Here is a 24,356-nt window from a genome sequence, read left to right as displayed (position 1 = left end):
GGTACACAGTGCTCTTCCACATTCCTGGTGCTCCTTCCTCCCCCTAAATCTAGATCTAAGTGCCTGGTACGCCCTGTCCCAGGCTAGATCCATATGTCTAGTGCTCCCCTTTCCAGTCTAGATTCACGTGCCTAATGCTGTCCCTACAATCTAGATCTGGACCAGAGACATGTACTGATAGGTAAACTTAGGCCACATGCTATTATCAGCTGAAATCCCCAGTTGAGTCCAAGAGTGCAAAGGGTAAATTTAGATCTTAAGTTTTTGTTATATGCACTACTTATATCTGCATTTAGGTAACTAGCTCAGTCTCTGACTTTTTAAAAATACTAAAAAATATTTTATATTTTACCTTTTTATTTCTATAAGTTTACCTTTAAATGCCTTTAAAAATATATTTCACTATATATGCTTATCTTCTACTAGTATCCACTCATGGTCATGAGTGTGAGAAATGAACCATGTAGCCAAAGTGCAAATATTTATTTAGGCTTTAGTCACATAAGCAAACTATTGCTCATTAAGTTTAAAGTATAGTTTTTTACTGGCCTGTTTTCACCATATATAAAAAGTAAGTTTGTGAGTTTTAATAGGTTATCTCTGCTGACAGAATAAACCAATTCAAACCAAATTAAGAATATAACAAGGGCAGGTTTATTTGGGAACTGGGGCTCATGGGCAAGTTAACCAGCCTTAGGGCACAAGACCAGAGGAAGTCACACCCAGATAGGGCCTATAAAGATTATAGGCAAAGGAACATGATGTATCTGCCACATGCTGGACTCATGCCCAGATATGGCCATCTTGGGTGGGTGGAGAGGGGCTTAAGTGGCTGGCATCTTCAGGTGAGGGGCATTGGGATAGCCATCAGGAAGGCCAGAAATGTTTACCTAGTCCTCAAAGGCTTTCTCAGAGGGGACAGTGTTAGAGAGAATGAGATTTACAGGATCATGTGGGGGAAGGGGAAAACCAGAGATTCCAACTTAACAAGTTAGGGGCAACCCCATATCTACTCATCATATCATTGAGTACTCTTGGGGAACTCAGCTAATTAATGTCTCAGTCAGCAACTAATGACTTGAAAGGCCACCAGCATGTTCTGTGTTATAGCAGAAGATGAGAGCTAAATCATAAAAGCTTTCAGATAGAGATGGCATCCTAATCCCAGTGAGCAGATGACACCTGCATCTTGAGCTCTAGACACTTATTTTCCAGTTAAGGATCCAGGATTTCTGAGAGAGACTGCCACTTTCCATGCTTGGATAAGAAGAATCCAGAATATTTCATTATGGCAGAAAGCAGTAAGGAAAATCCAAAGAATGATGAAGATGTATCAGAAAGACAGAGCTTGACAGGTATCCCACTAGCCAAGTCTGGTTAAATTGAGCATTAGAATGGAAATGATAGAAACAAAGTATAATCCATTAAATAAGCAAGTGAAGTAAGTCATCAACCCACATACTTATTGTCTACCTTTCTAAAAGTGGTGGAACCTGGGAAAATGAAGCCTAAAAATTAGGCAGACTAAAGTCTCATGCAATAACCAACTTTATTCAGAGCATCAGACAATTTATACAGACAAATTATACAATTTATAAGAGAACTCCTATGGATAAAGCATACAATAACAAAGGCAAACCACATGTGGTAGACAAGCTGCGTTTTGGGGACAAACCACAGGCAGCAAGGATTTGTTTTCCATAGAGTCATATAAACATATAACAATAACCAATTTAATGAATAATCTAAAGCAAACTCACTTCTATCTGCTACACCTGGGAGGAACATGAAAACACATTCCAAGAACAACTAATTTAGTAAGATGTTTGTTGTTTGTTTGTTTGTTTGTTTTTTAAGAAACTGGTTATAAGACTCTTGTTTGCTTTGAGTTTTCTCACAAGCACTAAGAATTCCCCTTGCATGACTCTATTCTTGGACATGTTCTGATAAATAATGAGATGAAATTTTGAGGCAGAACAGAATTTCATACAGTGGCAAATCCCACAAAATGTCAACGTTCTTGTGAATTAAAAAGAGAAAACCAAGTTTGCAGTGGGAAGAAGATGGCAAACTGTCCCTTTATAAGAAGGTAGAGTAATGGGACAAGTCAGAATCCCATGTTACATGGTGGAGTACAGTGACAAACACAGCATGGCTTCTGGGCTGCTTCTGCTCAATGTACAGGGCCTGAATCTAACATGGAAATGCACATCCAAATTGACAGCTTGGAAGTACCTGGCCTAAAATCTCTAGAGTGTCAGTGCATGAAGATCCAAAGCAGTGGGAAAAACTGTTCCAGAGTACATGAGGCCTATGGATAGGCCTCACAGAGGTGGCTATGAATAGGAGGTGTGCTATTCTCAATGCTTCTGCTATGAAAGCCATTGTTGATTAGAATACAGTACTGCATTGGGTTTCATTTTCTGATTTGCTTGGTTTTATTAGAGAACTATCTTCAGCAAGTACATACTAAGTAAGCATTATGAAATGCTATAGTCTTTGGATCCCTTTACTGTAACTTCTAAAATTTAATGAGGATCCAAAGGCTGTGTTTATGTGCAGTGCAACTATTAATTTAGTCAAATGGGAGATTTCAAAGCATATATTTAAAAATAACAGTAAATCTTTTACATGTTAATGGAAAACATTAGGGGGAATAACATTTGAGACAAAATTGAGTGAGTAGAATAGTAAGGGTGTTTGTTTTTTTGCGAATCTTTTTAGTGTCTTAATAAAAGATGTTTGGATTTGCTTATCTACTTCTACAGTTTGTCATTTTGACTACAGTATAAGAAGAAAATCAAGCTTTTAAATAGGTAGCAAAGAATTTTAATAGTCTCTCCAATAATTGTGGGGGTTGTTGTTGTTGTTGTTGTTGGTTTTTACATCGAAAGTAGACAACTAGGGCCTGGATTATAGCCTGAGGTGGAACCCCAGGCCCCACATAGTGGAAAGAGAAAGCTCACTCCACAGTTGTCCTTTGACTTCCATAAGTACTCTGTGACGTGTGTGTTCATACATAGATACTAAAAGTCTAAGTGGAGGTTTCTTGGCAAGTTTCCTCCATTATGGGGCTGAGAATAATAATGAAATCTTCATAGTTGGTCATGTTAAAATTCATTGTCTACTTATACTGGAATACGTCTTGTATCTGCCATGATTTTATCCCTTTATGTTCTAGGAAGTGTTGGTTTGAAAGTTTTATAGATTTCTTTACAGTGTTAGTATATTTTGGACTGGTCACAAAAGTTAATATCAACTCCATTCTCATCAGAAAAAAAAACCACTTTTTTCCCCTCAAACATGTGGTGGTAGGTATAAATCTTCCAAACCTATGATTTTTTTTTAAACCTAAAATCTAAAATTTTATCATGGACAACAAATAGTGTCACTTATTTTTCTTGAAGTGGCAGCTTCATCCATTCTTTTTTTTTTTTTTTTTTTTTATACAGTACCTGCCAAATCTGAATATAGTTTTGCTGTTTGTTCTTATAGTTAAATGGTATTGCATGAAAAGGGAGTCAATTCAGCGTGAGTAGTGACTCAAATCTTTTACCTCCATGCAGCCATTGTATTAGCTACACAAGAAAAAAAATGTATAATTCCCACTTTACCACACAGAACTTTGAAAATGAGTATACAAAGGATAGTCATGTGGTAAAAATTAATCATTTTAGTGCTTGATCAGGGAGCTTTATTAAATGAAATTGACTTTTGTCTTTTTACTACAAACACTTGTATGATACAGTGACCTCCAGTACATTGAGTACCACTACTTTGATTTGTCTCACCCACCATTGCTCTTTTTTAACACAGTGAAGACAGCAGAGAGTGCCTTGGCATTTTGACTTTCTTAGATTTGATTGGCTGTGGATCTCAAGGGTTGCCACATTTACAAAGTAGTTATGGATGCTGAGCATCATTGTAGCAGTTTAAAATGACACAGAAATGGGGACTCGCTGTACATTAATTTGATATTATTTTTAAAATACATAAATAATGTTTTTTTCAAACATTGAAAGTGGGTATTTATGAGAATAATCATTTGTAAACTTGAGAAATATTCCAGTAAGTCTTGTACAGAATAAATGACATAATGTTCTTGGCGCATAGTTAATTTGCGGTAACTGATTGCTGTAATACTTACTGTCAGCCCCATACATTTTACATGGTTCTGTATGTTCTTTAGGGCATCCTGTGATCAGAATGATGTGTGTCAATTTTGTCTTCTTGGTTGAAGAATGCAACTGTACATCAACTGCCTTTGCTCTTACTTACTTTACTATATGAAAACTATGCTCTTAACAGTGTAAAGGAGGATGGGCATTGGATATGTTCTGTGTTTAACAGAAAGGTACATCAGCTCTTGGCAAAATGTTAAGGGGTCAGTGAACTAGCTCTGCAGTTAAGGGTGCTTGCCTCCAAATATCCAGTCTTCAGAAGTCATACAATGGAAGGAAAAAATTGACTTATGCAAATTGCCCTCTTCTTAAGCTCACACACATAGTGAACAAATGTAAAAAAGGAATAACTATAGAGTTAATTACATACTTGGGAAACAGCAGCAGGAAGTCAAGTTCAAGTCAGCAAAGGGCTTTAATCCCAGCACTCAAGAGGCAGAAACAGATGGATCTCTTGAGTTCAAGGCCAGCCTGTTCTACATAGAGAATTCCAAGTCAGCCAAAGCTACATAGTGAGAACCACCTCAAAAAGTCAGGGGTGGTTATCAAGGTCTTTCTTGGCTGCACAGTGAATTCCAAGCCACTCTGAGCTATTGAATGATTATTAACATTCAGAATTAATAATAATTTTAATAAAAACAGTTACTCCTTAACCAGCTTTATGCCCAGATAACCACACAGAGAGACCAGGATCTATTTAATTGGCCTATAGCACAATACTACACAATTACTCCATCCTAAACCTCCATACTAGTATAGTTTCCTCCCTTTGAGATTTTCCACATTATACTTGATTTTAAATCATCTCCTAGGCCCAGTTCATCTCTCCTGATGTTTCCCAGTTCTTTCCTCATGGTTCCATGAGGGACAAGATGTCCTACCCTATTCTCTGTTATTGTTCAGCAGTGGCTAGTTGGCTTTTATTGGCAATACAAAGAACAAATTGTGACATATTTACACAAACTTGAAACAGGAGGTACTTAGAGAGTAAACATCACAATGCACTGTTAGGATTGAAACCAGATAGTGTGGTAGAGAACTCAACAATTGAATGAAGAAGTATAAACTGTATACAGTTCATAAGAACATTATGCCAACACTCAGCTACTTGGTATTCCATGATGTTTAAACATGTGTGTGTGTTTATTTGCCTGAAGTGGTGGCACACTCCTTTAATCCCAGCACTTGGGGAGGCAGAGACAAGTTTGAAGCCAGCCTGGTCTACTAAGTACAAGGCTAAACAGAGAAACCCTATCTTGAAAAATCAAAGAAAAACAAACAAACATATATATATATATATTTGTGATTTTGATTAAATTTAATTTTTTCTAAAGTCCCTTTAATAAGAAAAGAACTTATTTACAGAGATCCACCTGCCTCTGCCTCCCAAGCACTGGGATTAAACAGGGATACACAGAGAAACCCTATTTCAAAAACCCAAAGTAAATAAATAAATGAATGAATAAATAAAATAAAAAGGAACTGAAAGAAACTAAGGAATGGGGGATCCAAGATGGTGGCGAGCAGTGTGGACCGTGTTTGGAGGCTCTAGTGAACAATTCAGGGAATTATACAGATTTCTGAGCCAGGAACACCAAGGTCCCCACACCACGGCAGCGGGAGTGCTCCACAGTTCGGAGGAACCAGGGTGCGGAGGACCTGCGTCCCCCTGCACAGGGGAGGAGCGTGGATTTTCTTGGATCGGAGTGGCAGTGGCAGAGGCAGCAGCAGTGGCACCAGCGGCGGTGGCTGAGGTTTGCAGCTCATAGCCTTCCGGTGGAGGTGATTGGTGTGGTGGCCGGTGGGAGTTGTTGCGGGAGAGGGGACTCTGGGCAGGATTTGGGTCGCGTGGTGCCTTTGGACCCAGACTGGACTCAGCGGACAATTCGGCCCCAGAGTCCCGGGTTCTGGCCCAGCCCAGCAAGCAATTCTGCCTGAGGTACTAACTCAGCATGACCACAGCTCCCCTGCTGTGGCACAGGCTTGGCGGAGCACTCAATTCCACCCTAGGCACCACCTCAGCTCAGCGGCAGCTCCCCTGCGGTGATATAGTCTGGGCGGAGCGCTTGGTTTCACCATTGGCGCAGGCTCAGTGCAGCCGCAGTTCTCCTGCTGTGGCACAGGCTTGACAGAGCACTCAGTTCCACCCTAGGTACCACCTCAGCTCAGGGGGAGCTCCCCTGCGGTGATGCATCTGGGTGGAGCGCTCGGTTCCACCACTGGCGCTAACTCAGCAGACCGCAGTTCTCTTGCTGTGAGGCAGGCTGGGCGGAGCGCTCAGTTCCGCCAGCTCTAAGACTCTGGTTGGACACAGTGTGCAGTTTGAATCCAGAATTCCTGGCTGAGATTGGTGGACAGTTCGGGCCCTGAGTCAATAACTGACCACAGCACGCACTTAGGGCCAAAAGCCCCTAGCTGAGCTTGGTGCATAGTCCCAGCCCAAAAATTCTGGCTGGACGCTGTGTGCATTTTTGGGCCCAGAATCCCTAGCTGAGCTCGGCAGATGGTTCAGGCCCTGAGAATCTAGCTGAGTTCGGCCCATGGTTGGGGCCCAATGTTCCTGGCTAGACTCGGCAGGGGACACAGAAGGCTGTAGATACCTTGGCCTGACCCAACGCTCATTCAGAGAACCAGAACGATTGCACAACCCACAGCACAGGGGAGCTAAATATCACTGGCTGTGAGAATCCAAAACAACAGGGCTAACCTCCTAAATATCCACCCCAGTGAAGCATTAGAGCTCCCAGCCTAGGGAAATCTCGAGAAAACAAGTGAATCTATCATCAGACTTCATCCAACTCTGGAAGCTACTCAACAAAAACAAAGATGGCAAGATGTCTAACGGACAGCAAAAAAGCATACACACAAAAAACCAAAACAACATGGCTTCTGCAGTTTACAGCTATCCCAAAGAAACAACCCAGAGAACTCAAATACAATGGAAATACAAGAAAATGACTTCAAATCCTTAGTAATGAGGATGGTAATGGAGGAAACAAATAAAATTCGTAATCAAATGCAGGAAGACGCAGACAAACAGGTGAGAGACATAAAAGAAGCACATAGAGTGGAACTGGAAAAATTGCAAGAATATACAAACAATCAGATGAAAGAAATCAAAAAATCAGTTCAAGATCTGAAAATGAAAATGGAGTCAATGATAAACACACAGACAAAAGAAAAACGAGAACGTGAGACCTCAGAGAAGAAGGCGAGCAACACAGAGGTGAGCTTTTCTAACAGAATCCAAGAGATGGAAGAACGAATCTCAGGTCTAGAAGATACAATCACAGATCTTGAAGCAACCATTAAAGAAAATGCCAAATCTGGAAAACTCCTGACACAAAACATCCAAGAGATTAAGGACACCATGAAAAGAATAATCTGAGGATAATAGGCATTGAAGAAAGAGAAGATATCAGACTCCAAGGCCCAGAAACTATTCTCAACAAAATCATAGAAGAAAATTTCCCCAATCTAAAGAAAGAGATGCCTATAAACATACAAGAGGCCTACAGAACACCAAATAGAATTGACCAGAAAAGAAAAACTGCCCGCCACATAATAATCAAATCACAAAACATACAGAACAAAGAAAAATATTAAAAGCTGCAAGGGAAAAGGGCCAAATAACATTTAATGGCAAACCTATCAGAATTACACCCGACTTTTCAGCAGAGACCACAAAAGCCAGAAGGGCCTGGACAGAGATCCTGCAAACCCTAAGAGACCACAGATGCCAGGCCAGACTTTTTTCCCAGCAAAACTATCAATAACCATTGATGGAGAAAACAAAATATTCCATGACAAAAACAAATTCAAACAGTACCTATCCACAAATCCAGCTTTACAGAAGGTACTAGAAAAAAAACTCCACCCCAAAGGGCCAAGCTACAACCAAAACTACTCAGGAAATAGATAGCTATCCCATGGCAAAAACACAACTACACAAATGCTCGACTGGAACTAACATCAAAATTAAGACTCTTAACAGTCACTGGTCATTAATATCTCTCAACATCAGTGGTCTCAATTCTCCAATAAAAAGACACAGAGTAACTGAATGGGTGCATAAACAAGATCCAACATTCTTCTGCATTCAAGAAACACATCTCACCCATAATGAAAGGCATTACCTCAGGGTAAAAGGTTGGAAAAAAATATTCCAAGCAAATGGTCACAAGAAGCAAGCAGGCATAGTATCGAACAAAATAGACTTTCAACCAAAATTAATCAAAAGGGATGAGGAAGGACACTTCATACTCATCAAAGGTAAAGTCAACCAAGATGACATCACAATTCTGAACATCTATGCTCCTAATACAAGGGCACCCACATTTGTAAAAGATCTGCTAAAAAAGCTTAAACCACACATCGATCCCCACACAATAATAGTGGGAGACTTCAACACCCCACTCTCACTGAAGGATAAGTCATTGAAACAGAAAACTAAGCCGAGAAACAACATCATTAACCAATGCCATGGGTCAAATGGATCTAACAGATATCTATAGAACTTTTCACCCAAACAAGAAAGAATATACCTTCTTCTCTGCACCCCATGGAACCTTCTCCAAAATTGATCACATCGTAGTTCACAAAGCAAGCCTCAATAGATACAAGAGGATTGAAATAATACCTTGTATCCTATCAGATCACCATGCTCTTAGGCTGCAATTCAACAACAACGAAAAGCCTACATGTACGTGGAAACTAAACAACTCTGCTAAATGACACCTGGGTCAGGGAAGAAATAAAGAAAGAAATCAAGGAGTTTCTGAAATTCAATGAAAATGAAGGAACAACATACCCAAATTTGTGGGATACATTGAAAGCAGTGCTAAGAGGAAAATTCATAGCACTAAGTGCCTTTAAAAAGAAATTGGAAACATCGCACATAAGCATCTTAACAACACAACTGGAAACCCTAGGGGAAAAAAAAAGAAGCAGAAACACCCAAGAGGAGTAGACATCTGGAAATAATCAAACTCAGGGCTGAAATTAACAAATTAGAAACTAAGAAAACAGTCCAAAGAATCAACAAAACCAAAAGCTGGTTCTTTGAGAAAATCAACAAGATAGACAGACCATTAGCCAAACTAACTAAAAGGCAGAGAGACAGTATTGAAATCAACAAAATCAGAAATGAAAAGGGAGACATAACAACACACTGAAGAAATACAAAGAATCATAAGATCCTGGTTTGAAGGCATATACGCCACAAAATTTGAAAATCTAAGGTAAATGGACGATTTTCTTGATCAATTTCACTTGCCAAAGTTGAGTGAAGAACAGATAAACAAGCTAAATAGTCTCATTCCCCTACAGAAATAGAAGCAATCATCGATGGTCTCCCAACCAAAAAAAGCCCAGGGCCAGATGGTTTCAGTGCAGAATTCTACCAGACCTTCAAGGGCAAGCTAATACCGATACTATTCAAGCTACTCCAAAAGATAGAAATGGATGGAAAATTACCAAATTCATTCTATGAGGCCATAGTCTCATTGATACCTAAACCTCACAAAGACTCAACAAAGAAAGAGAATTTCAGACCAATTTCTCTTATGAACATCTATGCAAAAATACTAAATAAAATATTTGCAAAATGAATACAAGAACACATCAAAGATATCATTCATCATGACCAAGTAGGCTTTATTCCAGGCATGCAGGGATGGTTTAATATACGGAAATCCATCAATGTAATCCACCATATAAACAAACTGAAAATAATAAACCACATGATCATCTCTTTGGATGCAGAGAAAGCATTTGATAAAATTCAACACCCATTCATGTTTAAAGTTTTAGAGAGATCAGGGATACAAGGCACTTTTCTCAACATAATAAAGGCTATATACAGCAAGCCAATAGCCAAAATCAAAGTAAATGGTGAGATACTCAAGGAAATTCCTCTAAAATCGGGAACAAGGCAAGGCTGCCCACTCTCTCCATATCTCTTCAATATAGTACTCGAAGTTCTAGCCAGAGCAATAAGACAACAAAAGGAGATCAAGGGTATCCATGTGGGAAAGGAGGAAGTCAAATTATTCCTATTTGCAGATGATATGAGAGTGTATATAAGTGACCCTCAAAATTCCACCAGAGATCTCCTACAGCTGATAAACACCTTCAGCAAATTGGCTGGATACAAAATTAACTCAAAAAAGTCTGTAGCCTTCCTATACACAAATGACAAGCTTGCAGAGGAAGAAATTAGGAAAATCACACCCTTCACATTAGCCACAAGCAATATAAAATATCTAGGAGTTACTCTAAGCAAGTGAAGGACTTGTTTGAAAAAAATTTCAAAACTCTGAAGAAAGAGATTGAAGATGACCTGAGAAGATGGAATGATCTTCCTTGCTCATGGATCGGGAGAATTAACATAGTAAAAATGGCCATCCTACCAAAAGCAATTTACAGATTCAATGCAATCCCTATCAAAATACCTACACAATTTTTTAAAGACATTGAAAGTTCAATTCTGAACTTCATATGGAAAAACAAAAAACCCAGAATAGCTAAAACATTCTTGTACAATAAAAGGTGCTCTGGAGGAATCTCCATACCTGATCTCAAACTGTAGTATAAAGCAATAGTAATTAAAACAGCATGGTACTGGCACAGCAACAGGCTGGCTGATCAGTGGAATCGAATCAAAGACCCAGATATGAATCCACACACATATGGTCACCTGATTTTTGACAAAGAAGCTAAATCCATTCAATGGAAAAAGGATAGCATCTTCAACAAATGGTGCTGGTCTAAGTGGAGGTCTACATGTAAAAAAATGCAACTGGACCCATATTTGTCACCTTGCACAAAACTCAAATCCAAGTGGATTAAAGACCTCAACACAAAACCAGAGACACTAAGTCACTTAGATCAAAGAGTGGGAAAGAGCCTGGAACGTACTGGCACAGGAGACAACTTCCTGAACAGAGCACCAATGGCCCAGGCCTTAATGTCAACCATTAATAAATGGGACCTCATGAGGCTGAGAAGCTTCTGTCAGGCAGGAGACACTGTCAAGAGAACAAAGCGACAGCCTACAGACTGGGAAAAGATCTTCACCAACCCTACATCTGACAAAGGTCTAATATCCAAAATATATAAAGAACTCAAGAAGCTAAACACCACCAAACCAAATAACCCAATTGAGAAATGGGGCTTGGAACTAAACAGAGAATTCTCAACAGAGGAATATCAAATGGCTGAGAAACACTTAAAGAAATGCTCAACCTCCTTAGTCATCAGGGAAATGCAAATCAAAACAACTCTGAGATTCCATCTTACACCCATCAGAATGGCTAAGATCAAAAACTCAACTGACACCACATGCTGGCGAGGATGTGTGGAGAGAGGAACACTCCTTCATTGCTGGTGGGAATGCAAACTGGTACAGCCACTTTGGAAATCTATCTGGTGCTATCTCAGAAAAATGGGAATAGGGCTTCCTCAAGACCCAGCTATTCCCACTCCTTGGAATATACCCAGAAGATGCTCCAGCACACAACAAGAAAATTTGCTCAACCATGTTCATAGCAGCATTATTCATAATAGCCAGAACATGGAAACAGCCTAAGTGTCCCTCAGTAGAAGAATGGATAAAGAAACTGTGGTACATATACACTATGGAATACTACTCAGCTATTAAAAACAAGGAATTCCCAAAATTTGTGGATAAATGGATTGAGCTAGAAATGATCATAATGAGTGAGTTAACCCAGAAGCAGAAAGACTCAAATGATATATACTCACTTATATCTGCATACTAGCCCAAGGGGCATGTCCCACGAAAGCCTTCACTTACCAGGAAACTGGGAGAGAGGGGAGGACATCCTATTGGGACTCTAAATGAGAGAAGCATGGGAGAATAGCAAAGTAGAAGGATCCAGAGGATCCTAGAAACCTACAAGTAGAACATTATGATAGGCAGATTTGTGCCCAGGGGTCCTGCTCAAACTAAGGCACCAGCCAAGGACAATACAGGCGGTAAACTTTAAACCCCTACCCAGATCTAGCCAATGGTCAGAACATTCTCCACAGTTGAGTGGAGAGTAGGATATGACTTTCTCACATACTCTGGTGCCTCCCATTTGACCATGTCCCCTGGAGGGGGAGACCTGGTGGCACTCAGAGGAAGGACAACAGGTTACCAAGAAGAGACTTGATACCCTATGAGCATATACAGGGGGAGGTAATCCCCCTCAGGAACAGTCATAGGGGAGGGGAATAAGGGGAAAATGGGAGGGAGGGAAGAATGGGAGGATACAAGGGATGGGATAACCATTGAGATGTAACAAAAATAAATTAATAAAAAATTAAAAGAAACTAAGGCATTTAGTAAGCATTTTCCTTCTGAATGTCTCAGTGAGACTAAAAAAAATTAACTTAGGTCTTTGCCAAATCTTGGGTTTTATTCTCCCCACTCCTGCACACACACTATAAAACAAGTTAGAAGGCAATAAAACTTATTTTTTGTAATCTACCATAATAGTCCTCCTCTCCTTTTTAAAGCATAAAAACAAATAATATAGAAGTCAGGTACCATACATCATTCTTCTAAAACTTCTAAAACAGTTATTCTGCATGGCTTTTCTCATTTCATTTTTTAGTCAACAAAGAGAACAAAAAACTCATTGTATTAAAACATAACAGAAACACTGTATTACATGATTTAAGGAAACACTGAGATACAATCCCAGGTCTGTAAGACTAGGAGGACTGTTTTAGCTCGACAGCTAATAGTATGAAATCCTTCAGACACCTACTGCAAAGTCTTCCCTGCACTGGCCTTGTCTACTGCTGTCTCTGCTGAGATCCTTCTTCTCTGGGGACTAATATATCAGGTGTGTAGTCTTTTCTCTGTCACCAGTTGCTTTTTAGAATAAGCTGTTGGTCCTCTACTCTGCCACACAATGCCCTTCCTGGTAAACAGATGTGATCTTGTCACTGCCTAGCTTACTAGTTACAACTTTTGGGGTGCTAAGTGCTTACAACACCTGGTCAATACTATCTTGCCGCAGGACCATCTTCTAGGTACATGCGGAGTATGTTGGTGCATGGCCCCATCCTTGGGAGGGCCCATTCTTGTTTAATGGTCTGCTATTACTACCTTGAAAGGCTTAGTCATTTTTGAACAAAGGGCCTTGCATTACTTCCCACTCTGTCTGCAAATTTTGAAGCAGGCCCTGCCTGTTATCCTGATACCTGCAACCTCCACCAGCTTCTTCCTACAGTCTTTTTTCCCCCTTTCTTTCCACATCTCCCTGTGTACCCCACATGGCATCTACAGGACTTCTTATAGCATGTGGTGTTTTTTATCCCCCTCTAATTAATGCCTTTTTCTACTTTTCTGTATGGCTGGTTCTTATTCTTTTCTTTTAAAAAATGTTGTAGTAAATTTAAAAATAATAATGTTTACTATAAAATTGGCCTATAATTATTACGGTGGTATTATCTAACCTGCTATCATAATCAATAAAGACACAGACACCTGTTGTACTTTAAAGTAGCCTCATTTTACCTGGGACTGGTAAAATTAACCCTCTAAACTATCCTTATTACTTCCCAGCCCCCATCCCAGGCCATCTGCTTTAATCATTCCTGTCTGGGCTACTTCCCATCCATAATCCCAATGGGCTGCTTTCCACCATCCTGCCAATCCAGCATGTGCTTCTCTCCACATGCCAAGCCATCACAACCTCTTCTTCCTTTCTCCTCATCCTATACTTGTCTCCTCCCTCCCTCTTGCCTGTGGTCCCCTGACTCCAAGCCTGTGAACCTCAAACTCCACTTCTCTCTAGTCTGCCAAATCTGAAGCGTTAGCATGTTTTTCTTTTCTTTTTAGATTTATTTATTTTATGTATATGAATGCTCTATCTGCATGTTCACCCACATTCCAGAAGAGGACATCAGATCACATTATAGATAGTTGTGAGCCACCATGTGGTTGCTGGGAATTGAATCAGGTCCTATGGAAGAGCAGCCAGTGCTCCTAACTGCTGAGCCATCTTTCCAGCTCCAGACCAACTTCTAACAACAACAACAAACCCCTCCATGCAATTTTCATGTCCTATTTAAAACTTACACTCAGTGTGAGCATGTTGCTCTTTGATTATCTCTTTGATAATCTGCTCTCAATTATTAGAGCAGCATACATCCCCTTCACAAGTTGAGGATATTAGTTGTCAGGGTGAAGCCTGGCTTGTGGGTGCTATTCAGTGTGTTTCTTGAATTTATTTAATCAGAACTCATATACAGCAGGTACTGTTGTACACTGAGTGAGAAAGATGAGAACAAATGACAGCAACAAAACACAGACACAGACTCCTGCCCTCATGCGGCAGTTTGAGAGCAGGTGCTTTGCTGGCTACAAATGCCCCTTGTAGAAGTGTTAGCCCGCCTTTAATTTCAGGTCATGGCTGTGGCAAGCATCTTTTGCTTCTTTGACCAGTGGTGATAGTGACTAGTTATAAGCTCTGAGATATCCAGAATATTGCATTTGGGATCTGTTCTCTTTAATGCTGTTTTATTGAAGTCAACACTGTCTTGAGCTTCTTTTATCATATCTGAGGCACTGTTGATGACAAAACAGTGATGCCATTTATAAGCATGGTGGCGGTTTGAATAAGACTGGCTCCCATAGGCTTGTAAGTTTGAATGCTTAGTCATTAGGGAGAGGAACTGTTTGAAAGGATTAGGAGGTGTGGCTTTGTTGGAGGAGGTATGTCACTGGTAGTGAGTGGGCTTTGAAGTTTTAAAAACCAAGCCAGGTCCAGTCTCTGTCTTTGTCTCTGTCTCTGTCTCTGTCTGTCTGTCTGTCTGTCTCTCTCTCTCACCTTTTCTCCCTCTTTCCCTCTCTCCCTCTCCCTCTGTCTCTCCCTTCCTCCCTCTCTTCCCTTCCTCCTCCCCTGCCCCTCTTCTTCTCCTTGCCTGTGGATAAGAATGTAGCTCTCAGCTACTTCTATCTCGCCATGATGATAATAGCCACAACTTCTGAAACTGTAAGCCAACCCCAGTTAAATGCTTTCTTTTATAAGTGTTGTCTTGGTCAGGGTGCCTCTTCACAGCAATAGGAAAGTGACTAAGACAAGCACTAAGAAAGAAAACTTGCCATCAAGTATAAGATGTTCTGATTCTAGAGATCAAAAGTGAATCAAAATGTACCTCTTGGAATATATATATTGGTTTAAAAGGTAGTCTAAAGCAAACTGAGGAAAGAACTATTTGGATACTAGTTTGGAAAGCTAAAAATAGAATACAGTGACATGGATTCCATGGGTGATAATGTAATAAATAAATCACTTTTAAAAGTAGAGTCAGATGTTCATGGCCAGATCACAGGATTAGGAGAGCTCTTGCAGAGTTAACAGCATAAATAATACCATAGCAGCCTGTGTTACTAAGGAAGAGACAACTGTACATCAGAGCACTAACTTTGTAGACACTGGCACATAAGAATGTGCTTGAGCATCCACTAGATCTCATCCCTTCCCAGTGAATTCTGTTTCTGTGCTCCTTGCAATATCATCTTCTAACCTGAAGAACAGTAATGAGATTTTCTTTTTGTGTTTTTTCCTCCTCTCTAAACAAACAAACAAACAAATAATGCAGATGTTTTCATTGGCAGATAAGTTTTCAGGTGGAAAAAAGAACCATCTTTTAAGAAACTTTCTTAAAGAGAGACTTAAGTAGAGTTTTTCAAAGAACGATGATATCCCTGCCATGAGGGTGGGGCAGGTCCGAATGTGAAGTCTTTATTGCTAGTGTTTCTTCTCATTATAAGCACCAGAATGAATAAAATATTATAACCTTGGCTTTGAATAAAGAAAGGCTTGTTTGGGCATGGAATCCTGATGAGCTGTGATTTTTTTTTTTTTTTTTTTTTTGAGTTTGACTGAAAGTGGGTCTCTTCACAAGAGATTAAAAGTATCATGAATATTTTTTCAAGGACATTGAAAAGAACAGACCATTATTTGTGCAATATTCCTGATAATTTTAACTAAAGGAGCCTTCTAGCATGGAGTCAGATCTGTTCATTCTTTACTGGGTTCAATCACCTTTCCTCCAGAGCCACAAAAGGCAGGCACTCTATGTGGGGAGATATGGAGATTCTCATGCCAGGAGATGAGATTGGAGGATAGGATCAGGTATGAGGGTGAAAAAAAGAAAAAAAGGAGACAGTGAGTTTGAGGCCAGCCTGGTCCTAAAGCGAGCCCAGGACAGCCAGGACTACACAGAGAAACCCTATCTCAGAAAACTGAGAGAGACAGAGAGAGAGAGAGAGAGAGAGAGAGAGAGAGAGAGAGAGAGAGAGAGAGAGAGAGAGAGAGAGAAGTAAGACTTTGGTTTAGGAAACTTTTTATTGGATTTAGTTAGCTAGGCAACTTTTTATTCTTTGTTTTCCTTTTACAAATAGAAATAATATAAAAGACCCATGTTTTTTCACATCTGTAAATATATAAGATATATAATTTTATGTGAAAATGAAGTTTTAAACACAAAATATAATTGTACTTAAATGAAACCTCACAAGTTTAGACATAAAGTTGGTGATCACTGACTGTTGCACTGTTCACCTAAGAGCCTCTTACTCTCTTTACAAGACTCGGATAGGGAGACTAACCCAAGACAAATAGCCTCAATCTTCCCATTCACCCCTGAGTCAAGTCTTGGCTGGTTTCTTTTCTTTTTTTTTTTTATTCATATTACATTTAGATTGTTAGCCCTTCCCCTGTTTCCTCCCATTCTTCCCTCCCTCCCATTTTCTCCCCTTCTCCCCTCCCCTATGTCTGTGACTGAGGGAGACCTCCTCCCCCTATATATGCTCTCAGAATATCAAGTCTCTTCTTGGTAACTAGCTATCCTTCCTCTGAGTGCCACCAGATCTCCCCATCCGGGGGACATGGTCAGAAAAGGGGCACCAGAGTTCGTGTGAGAGTCAGATCTCACTCTCCACTCAACGGTGGAGAATATCCTGTTCGTCGGCTAGATCTTGGTAGGGGTTCGAAGCTTACTGCCTATATTCGCCTTGGCTGGTGCCTTAGTTTGAGGAGGACTTCAGGATCCAGACCTGCCTGTCATAAAGTTCTTCTTGTAGGTTTCCAGGACCCTGTGGGTCCTACTATTTCCTCTTTCTTCCATGCTACTCTTGCCTAAAGTCTCAATCGGATATCCTCTCCTCTGACCCACTTTCTTGGTAAGTAAAGATTTTCATGGTACGTATCCCTTGGACTAGTGTTTTGATATAAGTGAGTATATACCGTTTGTCTCTTTTTGCTTATGGGTGAACTCACTCATTATGATAATTTCTAGATCAATCCATTTGTCCACAAATTTCGGGAATTCCTCGTTTTTAATAGCTGAGTAGTATTCCATCGTGTAAATATACCACAGTTTCTTAGTCCATTCTTCTACTGAGGGACACTTAGGCTGTTTCCATGTTCTGGCTATTATGTATAGAGCAGCTATGAACATGGTTGAGCATATGTCCCTGTTATGTGGTAGGGCATTTTCTGGGTATATTCCAAGGAGTGGGAATAGGAAGCCCTATTCCCATTTTTCTGAGAAAGCGCCAGATAGCTTTCCAAAGTGGTTGTACTAGTTTGCATTCCCACCAGCAATGAAGGAGTGTTCCTCTCTCTCCACATCCTCGCCAACATGTGGTGTCATTTGAGTTTTTGATCTTAGCCATTCTGATGGGTGTAAGATGGAATCTCAGAGTTGTTTTGATTTGCATTTCCCTGGTGACTAAGGAGGTTGAGTGTTTCTTTAAGTGTTTCTCGGCCATTTTATAGTCCTCTGTTGAGAATTCTCTGTTTAGTTCCAAGCCCCATTTCTCAATTGGGTTATTTGGTTTGGTGGTGTTTAATTTCTTGAGTTCTTTATATATTTTGGATATTAGACCTTTGTCAGATGTAGGGTTGGTGAAGATCTTTTCCCATTCTGTAGGCTGTCGTTTTGTTCTCTTGACACTGTCTCCTGCCTTACAGAAGCTTCTCAGCCTCATGAGGTCCCATTTATTAATGGTTGACATTAAGGCCTGGGCTGTTGGTGTATTGTTCAGGAAGTTGTTTCCTGTGCCTATGTGTCCCAGGCTCTTCCCCAATTTTTCCTCTAACTGAATTAATGTCTCTGGTTTTAAGTTGAGGTCTTTAATCCACTTGGACTTGAGTTTTGTGCATGGTGACAAATAAGGGTCTAATTGCATTTTTCTACATGTAGACATCCAGTTAGACCAGCACCATTTGTTGAAGATGCTATCCTTTTTCCATTGAATAGATTTGGCTTCTTTGTCAAAAATCAAGTGAGCAAATGTGTGTGGATTCATCTCTGGGTCTTCAATTCGATTCCATTGATCCACCAGTCTATTGCTTTGCCAGTACCATGCTGTTTTAATTACTGTTGCTCTGTAGTACAGCTTGAGATCAGGTATGGAGATTCCTCCGGAGGATCTTTTGTTGTATAGGATTGTTTTTGCTATTCTGGGTTTTTTATTTCTCCATATGAATTTGAGAATTAATCTTTCAATATTTTCAAAGTATTTTGTAGGTATTTTGATAGATATTGCATTGAATCTGTAAATTGCTTTTGGTAAGATGGCCATTTTTACTATGTTGATTCTCCCGATCCACGAACAAGGTAAATCCCTCCATCTTCTGACGTCGTCTTCAATCTCTTTCTTTAGAGGTTTGAAGTTTTTTCTGAATAAGTCCTTCACTTGCTTGGTTAGAGTTACTCCTAGATATTTCATATTGTTTGTGGCTATCGTGAAGGGAGTAGTTTTCCTAATTTCTTCCTCTGCCTGTTTGTCATTTGTATACAGGAAAGCTACTGACTTTTTAAAGTTTATTTTGTATTCTGCCAATTTGCTGAAGGTGTTTATCAGCTGTAGGAGTTCTCTGGTGGAATTTTGCGGGTCACTTATATACACTATCATATCATCTGCAAATAAGGATAATTTGACTTCTTCCTTTCCCATTTGGATTCCTTTGATCTCCTTTTGCTGTCTTATTGCTCTGGCTAGAACTTCAAGAACTATATTGAAGAGATAAGGGGACAGGGGGCAGCCTTGTCTGGTTCCCGATTTTAGAGGAATTTCCTTGAGTATCTCTCCATTTAATTTAATGTTGGCTGTTGGTTTGCTGTATATGGCCTTTATTATGTTTAGATAAGTGCCTTGTATTCCCGATCTCTCCAGAACTTTGAACATAAATGGGTGTTGGATTTTGTCAAATGCTTTTTCTGCATCTAAAGAGATGATCATGTGGTTTTTCTCTTTCAGTTTGTTTATATGGTGGATTACATTGATGGATTTCCGTATGTTAAACCACCCCTGCATGCCTGGAATGAATCTTGGCTGGTTTCTAAGGGATGTTAAGAGGGAGGATTAAGAGGGAAAGAATTGAGTTGTCTAAAGTTTATCTTCTATTTTAAGATGTCTAATAGCCTATGCTATTATATCTTAAGTGAACATCTATGCTGTCCTCCATACTCTTTCAGCGTCCATAACAGAGAGATCTCTGTTGCATGCCAGGTATCCCACTAGGTGCTGGGAAGACAAAGAATAAAAATTATCCCTGTTTGATAGAAAGCAGAGACTCCATGCACATTCACATATGGTGTGTGCCTGATGAGGTTATATAAGTCTCCAGGATATACCCAAGAGTAAGAAGCTTTTCCTTGAAGGAAATGGAAACCATTAAAAATATGTCCACACATTGTATGACTTGAGTATTAGATGTTGTTATAATACAGCAAAATGGAGGAAATTAACATGAATTTCATAGTGGATTATATTAGTCAGAGTTCTCTAGAGGAATAGACCTATAAGATTTACAAGTTTGTGTAATTAAACATAATTCCTGGCATTTTCATACTTAATATACTCAGGTACTTTGGGGAGAGATTTGAGAAAATAATCATTCTATAAGAGGAAATTTATTAAAATGACTTACAGGCTATAGTCCAGCTAGTCCAACAATGGCTGTCTACCAATAGAAATCCCCAGAATCCTGTAGTTGTTCATTCCTCAAAGCTGGATGTTTCAGCTGGTCTTCAGTATACACCAGAATCCCAACGAAGTTATAATACCAGCAAAGGAATGGATTTACTAGTGAGAATAAGAGCAAGCAGGCAGGGGTAGGGGGAGAGAAGCTTCTTTCTTCTGTGTCCTTTATATAAGATGCAAGCAGAAGGTATGACACAAATTAAAGGTGGATCTTTCTATTTCAAAGATCCACATAAGAAGTGGCTGTTCCTGCTTCAAATGATTTAATTATGGAAAAAAAAAATCCCTCACAGGTGTGCCCAACCATTTAGACTTTAGTTAGTTCCAAATGTAGTCCAGTTAACAACAAAGAATGACTATGGTTGGACACATGGATGGAACCTAAAACATATCAGGGAATGCAGGTGTGTTGGAGCAGAGTTAGAGACCATGGAGAAGTATGTTCTTTCTGTCTTAATGATAGAAAATGTATAAATAATATACAAATTTGTGCAAGTTAGATATATTTTCTAGCATTTTCATACTTGATATCCCCAGCTGTAAACATTTTTATTTCTTCAGATGAGGGAATGAGATAAAAGTATTTCCAAGCCTTTATAGCTCTTTCTGAACTCTTTCTGGCTGGTTCAACTCAGCTCTTCTGGTCCAAACTCCTCTCAAAGCTGATTGCTTCAAACTTGCTTCTCTTGGCTTCTGTCTGAATTGCTCTACCTGGCCTCAAACTAATTCTGGCAATATGATCTAATTTTATGGATCCTTCTCATTTCTGTCTTCACCTGTGTCTAGCTTGTTCTCTCTGCAGCTTGTCTTTGTACAACTCTAGGTTATGCATAAATTTCTTTTTTTTCTTTATTATTAATTTATTCAAATTACATCTCAGTTGTTAGCCCATCCCTTGTATTCTCCCATTCCTCCCTCCCTCCTGCTTCCCCCCCATTCCCCTCCCCTATGTCTGTGACTGAGGGAGACCTCCTCCCCCTGTATATGCTCATAGGGTATCGAGTCTCTTCTTGATGACCTATTATCCTTCCTCTGAGTGCCACCAGGCGTCTCCATCCAAGGGACATGGTCAAATATGGGGCATCAGAGTTTGTGTGAAAGTCAGATCTCCTTCTCCACTTAACGGTGGAGAATGTCCTGTCCATTGGCTAGTCTGGGTAGGGGTTCGAAGTTTACTGCCTATATTTTCCTTGACTGGTGTCATAGTTTGAGGAGGACCCCAGGGCCCAGACCCGCCTGTAGTTTTCCAGGACCCTCTGGATCCTTCTATTTCCTCCTTCTCCCAGGCTTCTCCCACCTAAAGTCTCAATAGGATGTCCTCCCCTCTGACCCACTTTCCTGGTAGGTAAAGTTTTCCATGGGGTTGTACCCCTTGGTGTCTCGATATAAGTGAGTATATGCCATTTAACTCTTTTTGCTTCTCGGTGAACTCATTCATTATGATAATTTCTAGTTCAATCCATTTGTCCACAAATTTTGGAAATTCCTTGTTTTTAATAGCTGAGTAGTATTCCATAGTGTAAATGTACCACAGTTTCTTTATCCATTTTTCTACTGAGGGACACTTAGGCTGTTTCCATGTTCTGGCTATTATGAATAAGGCAGCTATGAACATGGTTGAGCATATGTCCCTGTTGTGTGGTAGTGCATCTTCTGGGTATATTCCAAGGAGTGGAATAGCTGGGTCTTGAGGAAGCCCTATTCCCATTTTTCTGAGAAAGCGCCAGATAGCTTTCCAAAGTGGTTGTACTAGTTTGCATTCCCACCAGCAATGAAGGAGTGTTCCTCTTTCTCCACATCCTCGCCACCATGTGGTGTCAGTTGAGTTATTGATCTTAGCCATTCTGATGGGTGTAAGATGGAATCTCAGTGCCATTTTGATTTGCATTTCTCTGATGACTAATGAGGTTGAGCATTTCTTTAAGTGTTTCTCAGCCATTTGATATTCCTCTGTTGAGAATTCTGTGTTTAGTTCTGAGCCCCATTTCTCTATTGGGTTATTTGGTTTGGAGGTTATGCATAAATTTCTATGTAGAGTTGATACTTTTCATTGACTCTACTAGAAATCAAATCTGTCAACAAGCCAGCTCTCGTTGTAGCCACAATCCTTTGAATCAAGAATGGACACTCCCTATGAAGATTAATCATGGCAAGTGCATGGTGAGTCTGCATTGACTCCCACTGAAGAAAAGTCTATTTGGAAAGCAGGATTTCTAAATGAATTCTTTTGAATCATCCTAATGCTCCCTAAAAGAGCACTCTTAGCTAGTTTGGGAAGGGAGGGCAGGCAGATTGTAGTGAAGGGGAAGGAAGGCCTAGCATTTATAAAGTGCCTCCTGAACCAGTGGTCATCGTCTGAGCCCAGTGGCTTAAGCTGGCTAGTGGGTACTTCATTGTGACAAGATGATGCTGAGCCTTTACTACATGATGTCTGTCTTGTTCATAGCATTATATAAAGATATATGAAAATGATACTGCACCAACGTCGGGGTGATCTCAGAGCCCACATTCTTCAAAGGGTTTGACTCATGAAGGTGGAAGCAAACATTGTATGCTACCGTTGATAAGTTTGTTTCCTCTGGTCTCACTTCAGAAGCTCTTAATTCTATCAGCAACTCTTTGGACCTTAATAGTCTTGGGGAAAGGAGAGCACCAAAGTCTTTTTCATGTCACTTTGTGTGCTAATTACTGTGCACTTTGTATGGATCTTTAAATGTAGTGACTTAATTGTTAACCAGTCCAGAAACTACAGCAAGATCACATTCATTTTACTAAGGTGAACTTTTTTTCTTTTAGTGATTCATTCACACTTCAAGATACTTTGCAACAGTTACAAGCACTTACTGCTCTTCCAGAGGACCTGGATTCAATTCCCAGTACCCACATGGCAGATCACAACTGTCTGTAACTCTAGATCTGGCATCCTCACAGAGACAAACATGCAGAAAAAACACCAATACACATAATAAATAAATAAATACATAAATAAATCATAAAGCCCCCAAAAGGTACTGATGTTTTTGTGGAACTCCTAACAAAGGGATCAGATACTCTTTCTGAACCTGTTCCTGGTGTTGCGACCCTTTTCCTCCTATCTGGTTGCCTCATCTAGCTTTAATAGGAGGGGAAGTGCCTAGTCTTATTGTAAGTTACTATGCCATGTTTAGTTGATATCCCTGGGAGGCCTGCATTTTCTGAAGAGAAACAGAGGAGGAGTAGATGGGGATGGGGTAAGGACTGGGAGACTGGGAGGAGAGGAGGGAGGGGAAATGTGGTTGGGATGTAATTAGTTAATAATTTAAAAAGCCACTTTACAATATAAAGACATCTTCCTGAGATTAAGAGACATCAATTTGCAATTAAAGTCACAAAGGCAGTGATATTTAAAGAGTATATAGTATTATGATATGAATCATGTTTTTTTATTTGTGTCTGAGTCTGAAAAGTAGTTATCATTATTGATATACAAGAGGAGAATTGACAGGGTGCACACAGGCAGCCCAGTGACGATGATGGAACTTTCAATTGCTGAACTATTGTTTTGTTGACTCTCTATCATCTCTTAGAAATAGTCTCATGATTGCTTAAAATTATCCTGCTCTAATGTCATATCAAACTGGGGGGAGAAAGTTTGAAAGGATAATGTTATCCAGAGATTTAATTATAATTGCCGTGTATTAGTTTTCCCTTTTGCTCATCATTTGTCTTTTTTTTCCCCTTCCAGAAGAAAAATTCAAAGTTGAAACAAGGACCATTGCTGTCGACTTTTCATTGGATGATATTTATGACAAAATTAAGACAGGCCTGTCTGGTCTTGAAATTGGCGTCTTAGGTTTGTATTTTTGCCACATTTATGGCTTCTCTTGTTCGTTCTTTGGCTTTTACTGTATCCTTATTTTCTCTGTGGAGATTAGGTGTTTAGTGGTAAGAGATTGTCACTGATCCAGTTGGTCAGGAGTGGATACTAGCCTGTGTGTACCTGAAGCTTTGTCAGTGACTTTATAGTTTGGTTATTTTTCTTGCTTGCTTTACTTCCAGTCCCAGTCTCTCTGTATATGTTATACATTGAAAGACTGGGCATGGTGGAGATACCTGTCATCCCAGTACTCAGGAGGCAGAGGCATGCTTGTGTGATACTTGTTCTTCAAGGTGCATGA

The 24,356-nt window shown here is 39.9% G+C and overlaps 1 protein-coding gene across 2 annotated transcripts in view; it reads left to right on the top strand.

Annotated features, from left to right (window-relative positions):
- Window positions 1-24,356, top strand: part of Hsd17b12 (hydroxysteroid 17-beta dehydrogenase 12) — a 142,617-nt gene that overhangs the window by 65,819 nt on the left and 52,442 nt on the right. For both annotated transcript variants that reach the window (XM_051144206.1, XM_051144205.1), the window contains one exon: window positions 23,924-24,031. In XM_051144206.1, coding sequence (XP_051000163.1) covers window positions 23,924-24,031 — 108 coding nt within the window. The remainder of the gene's footprint in view (window positions 1-23,923; window positions 24,032-24,356) is intronic.

The sequence above is a fragment of the Acomys russatus genome, chromosome 4 (genome assembly GCF_903995435.1).
Source record: "Acomys russatus chromosome 4, mAcoRus1.1, whole genome shotgun sequence".
In the NCBI taxonomy this organism is placed as follows: Eukaryota; Metazoa; Chordata; class Mammalia; order Rodentia; family Muridae; genus Acomys; species Acomys russatus.
Note: the sequence above shows the minus strand (reverse complement) of the source record. Positions and strands in the feature narration are given on the sequence as shown.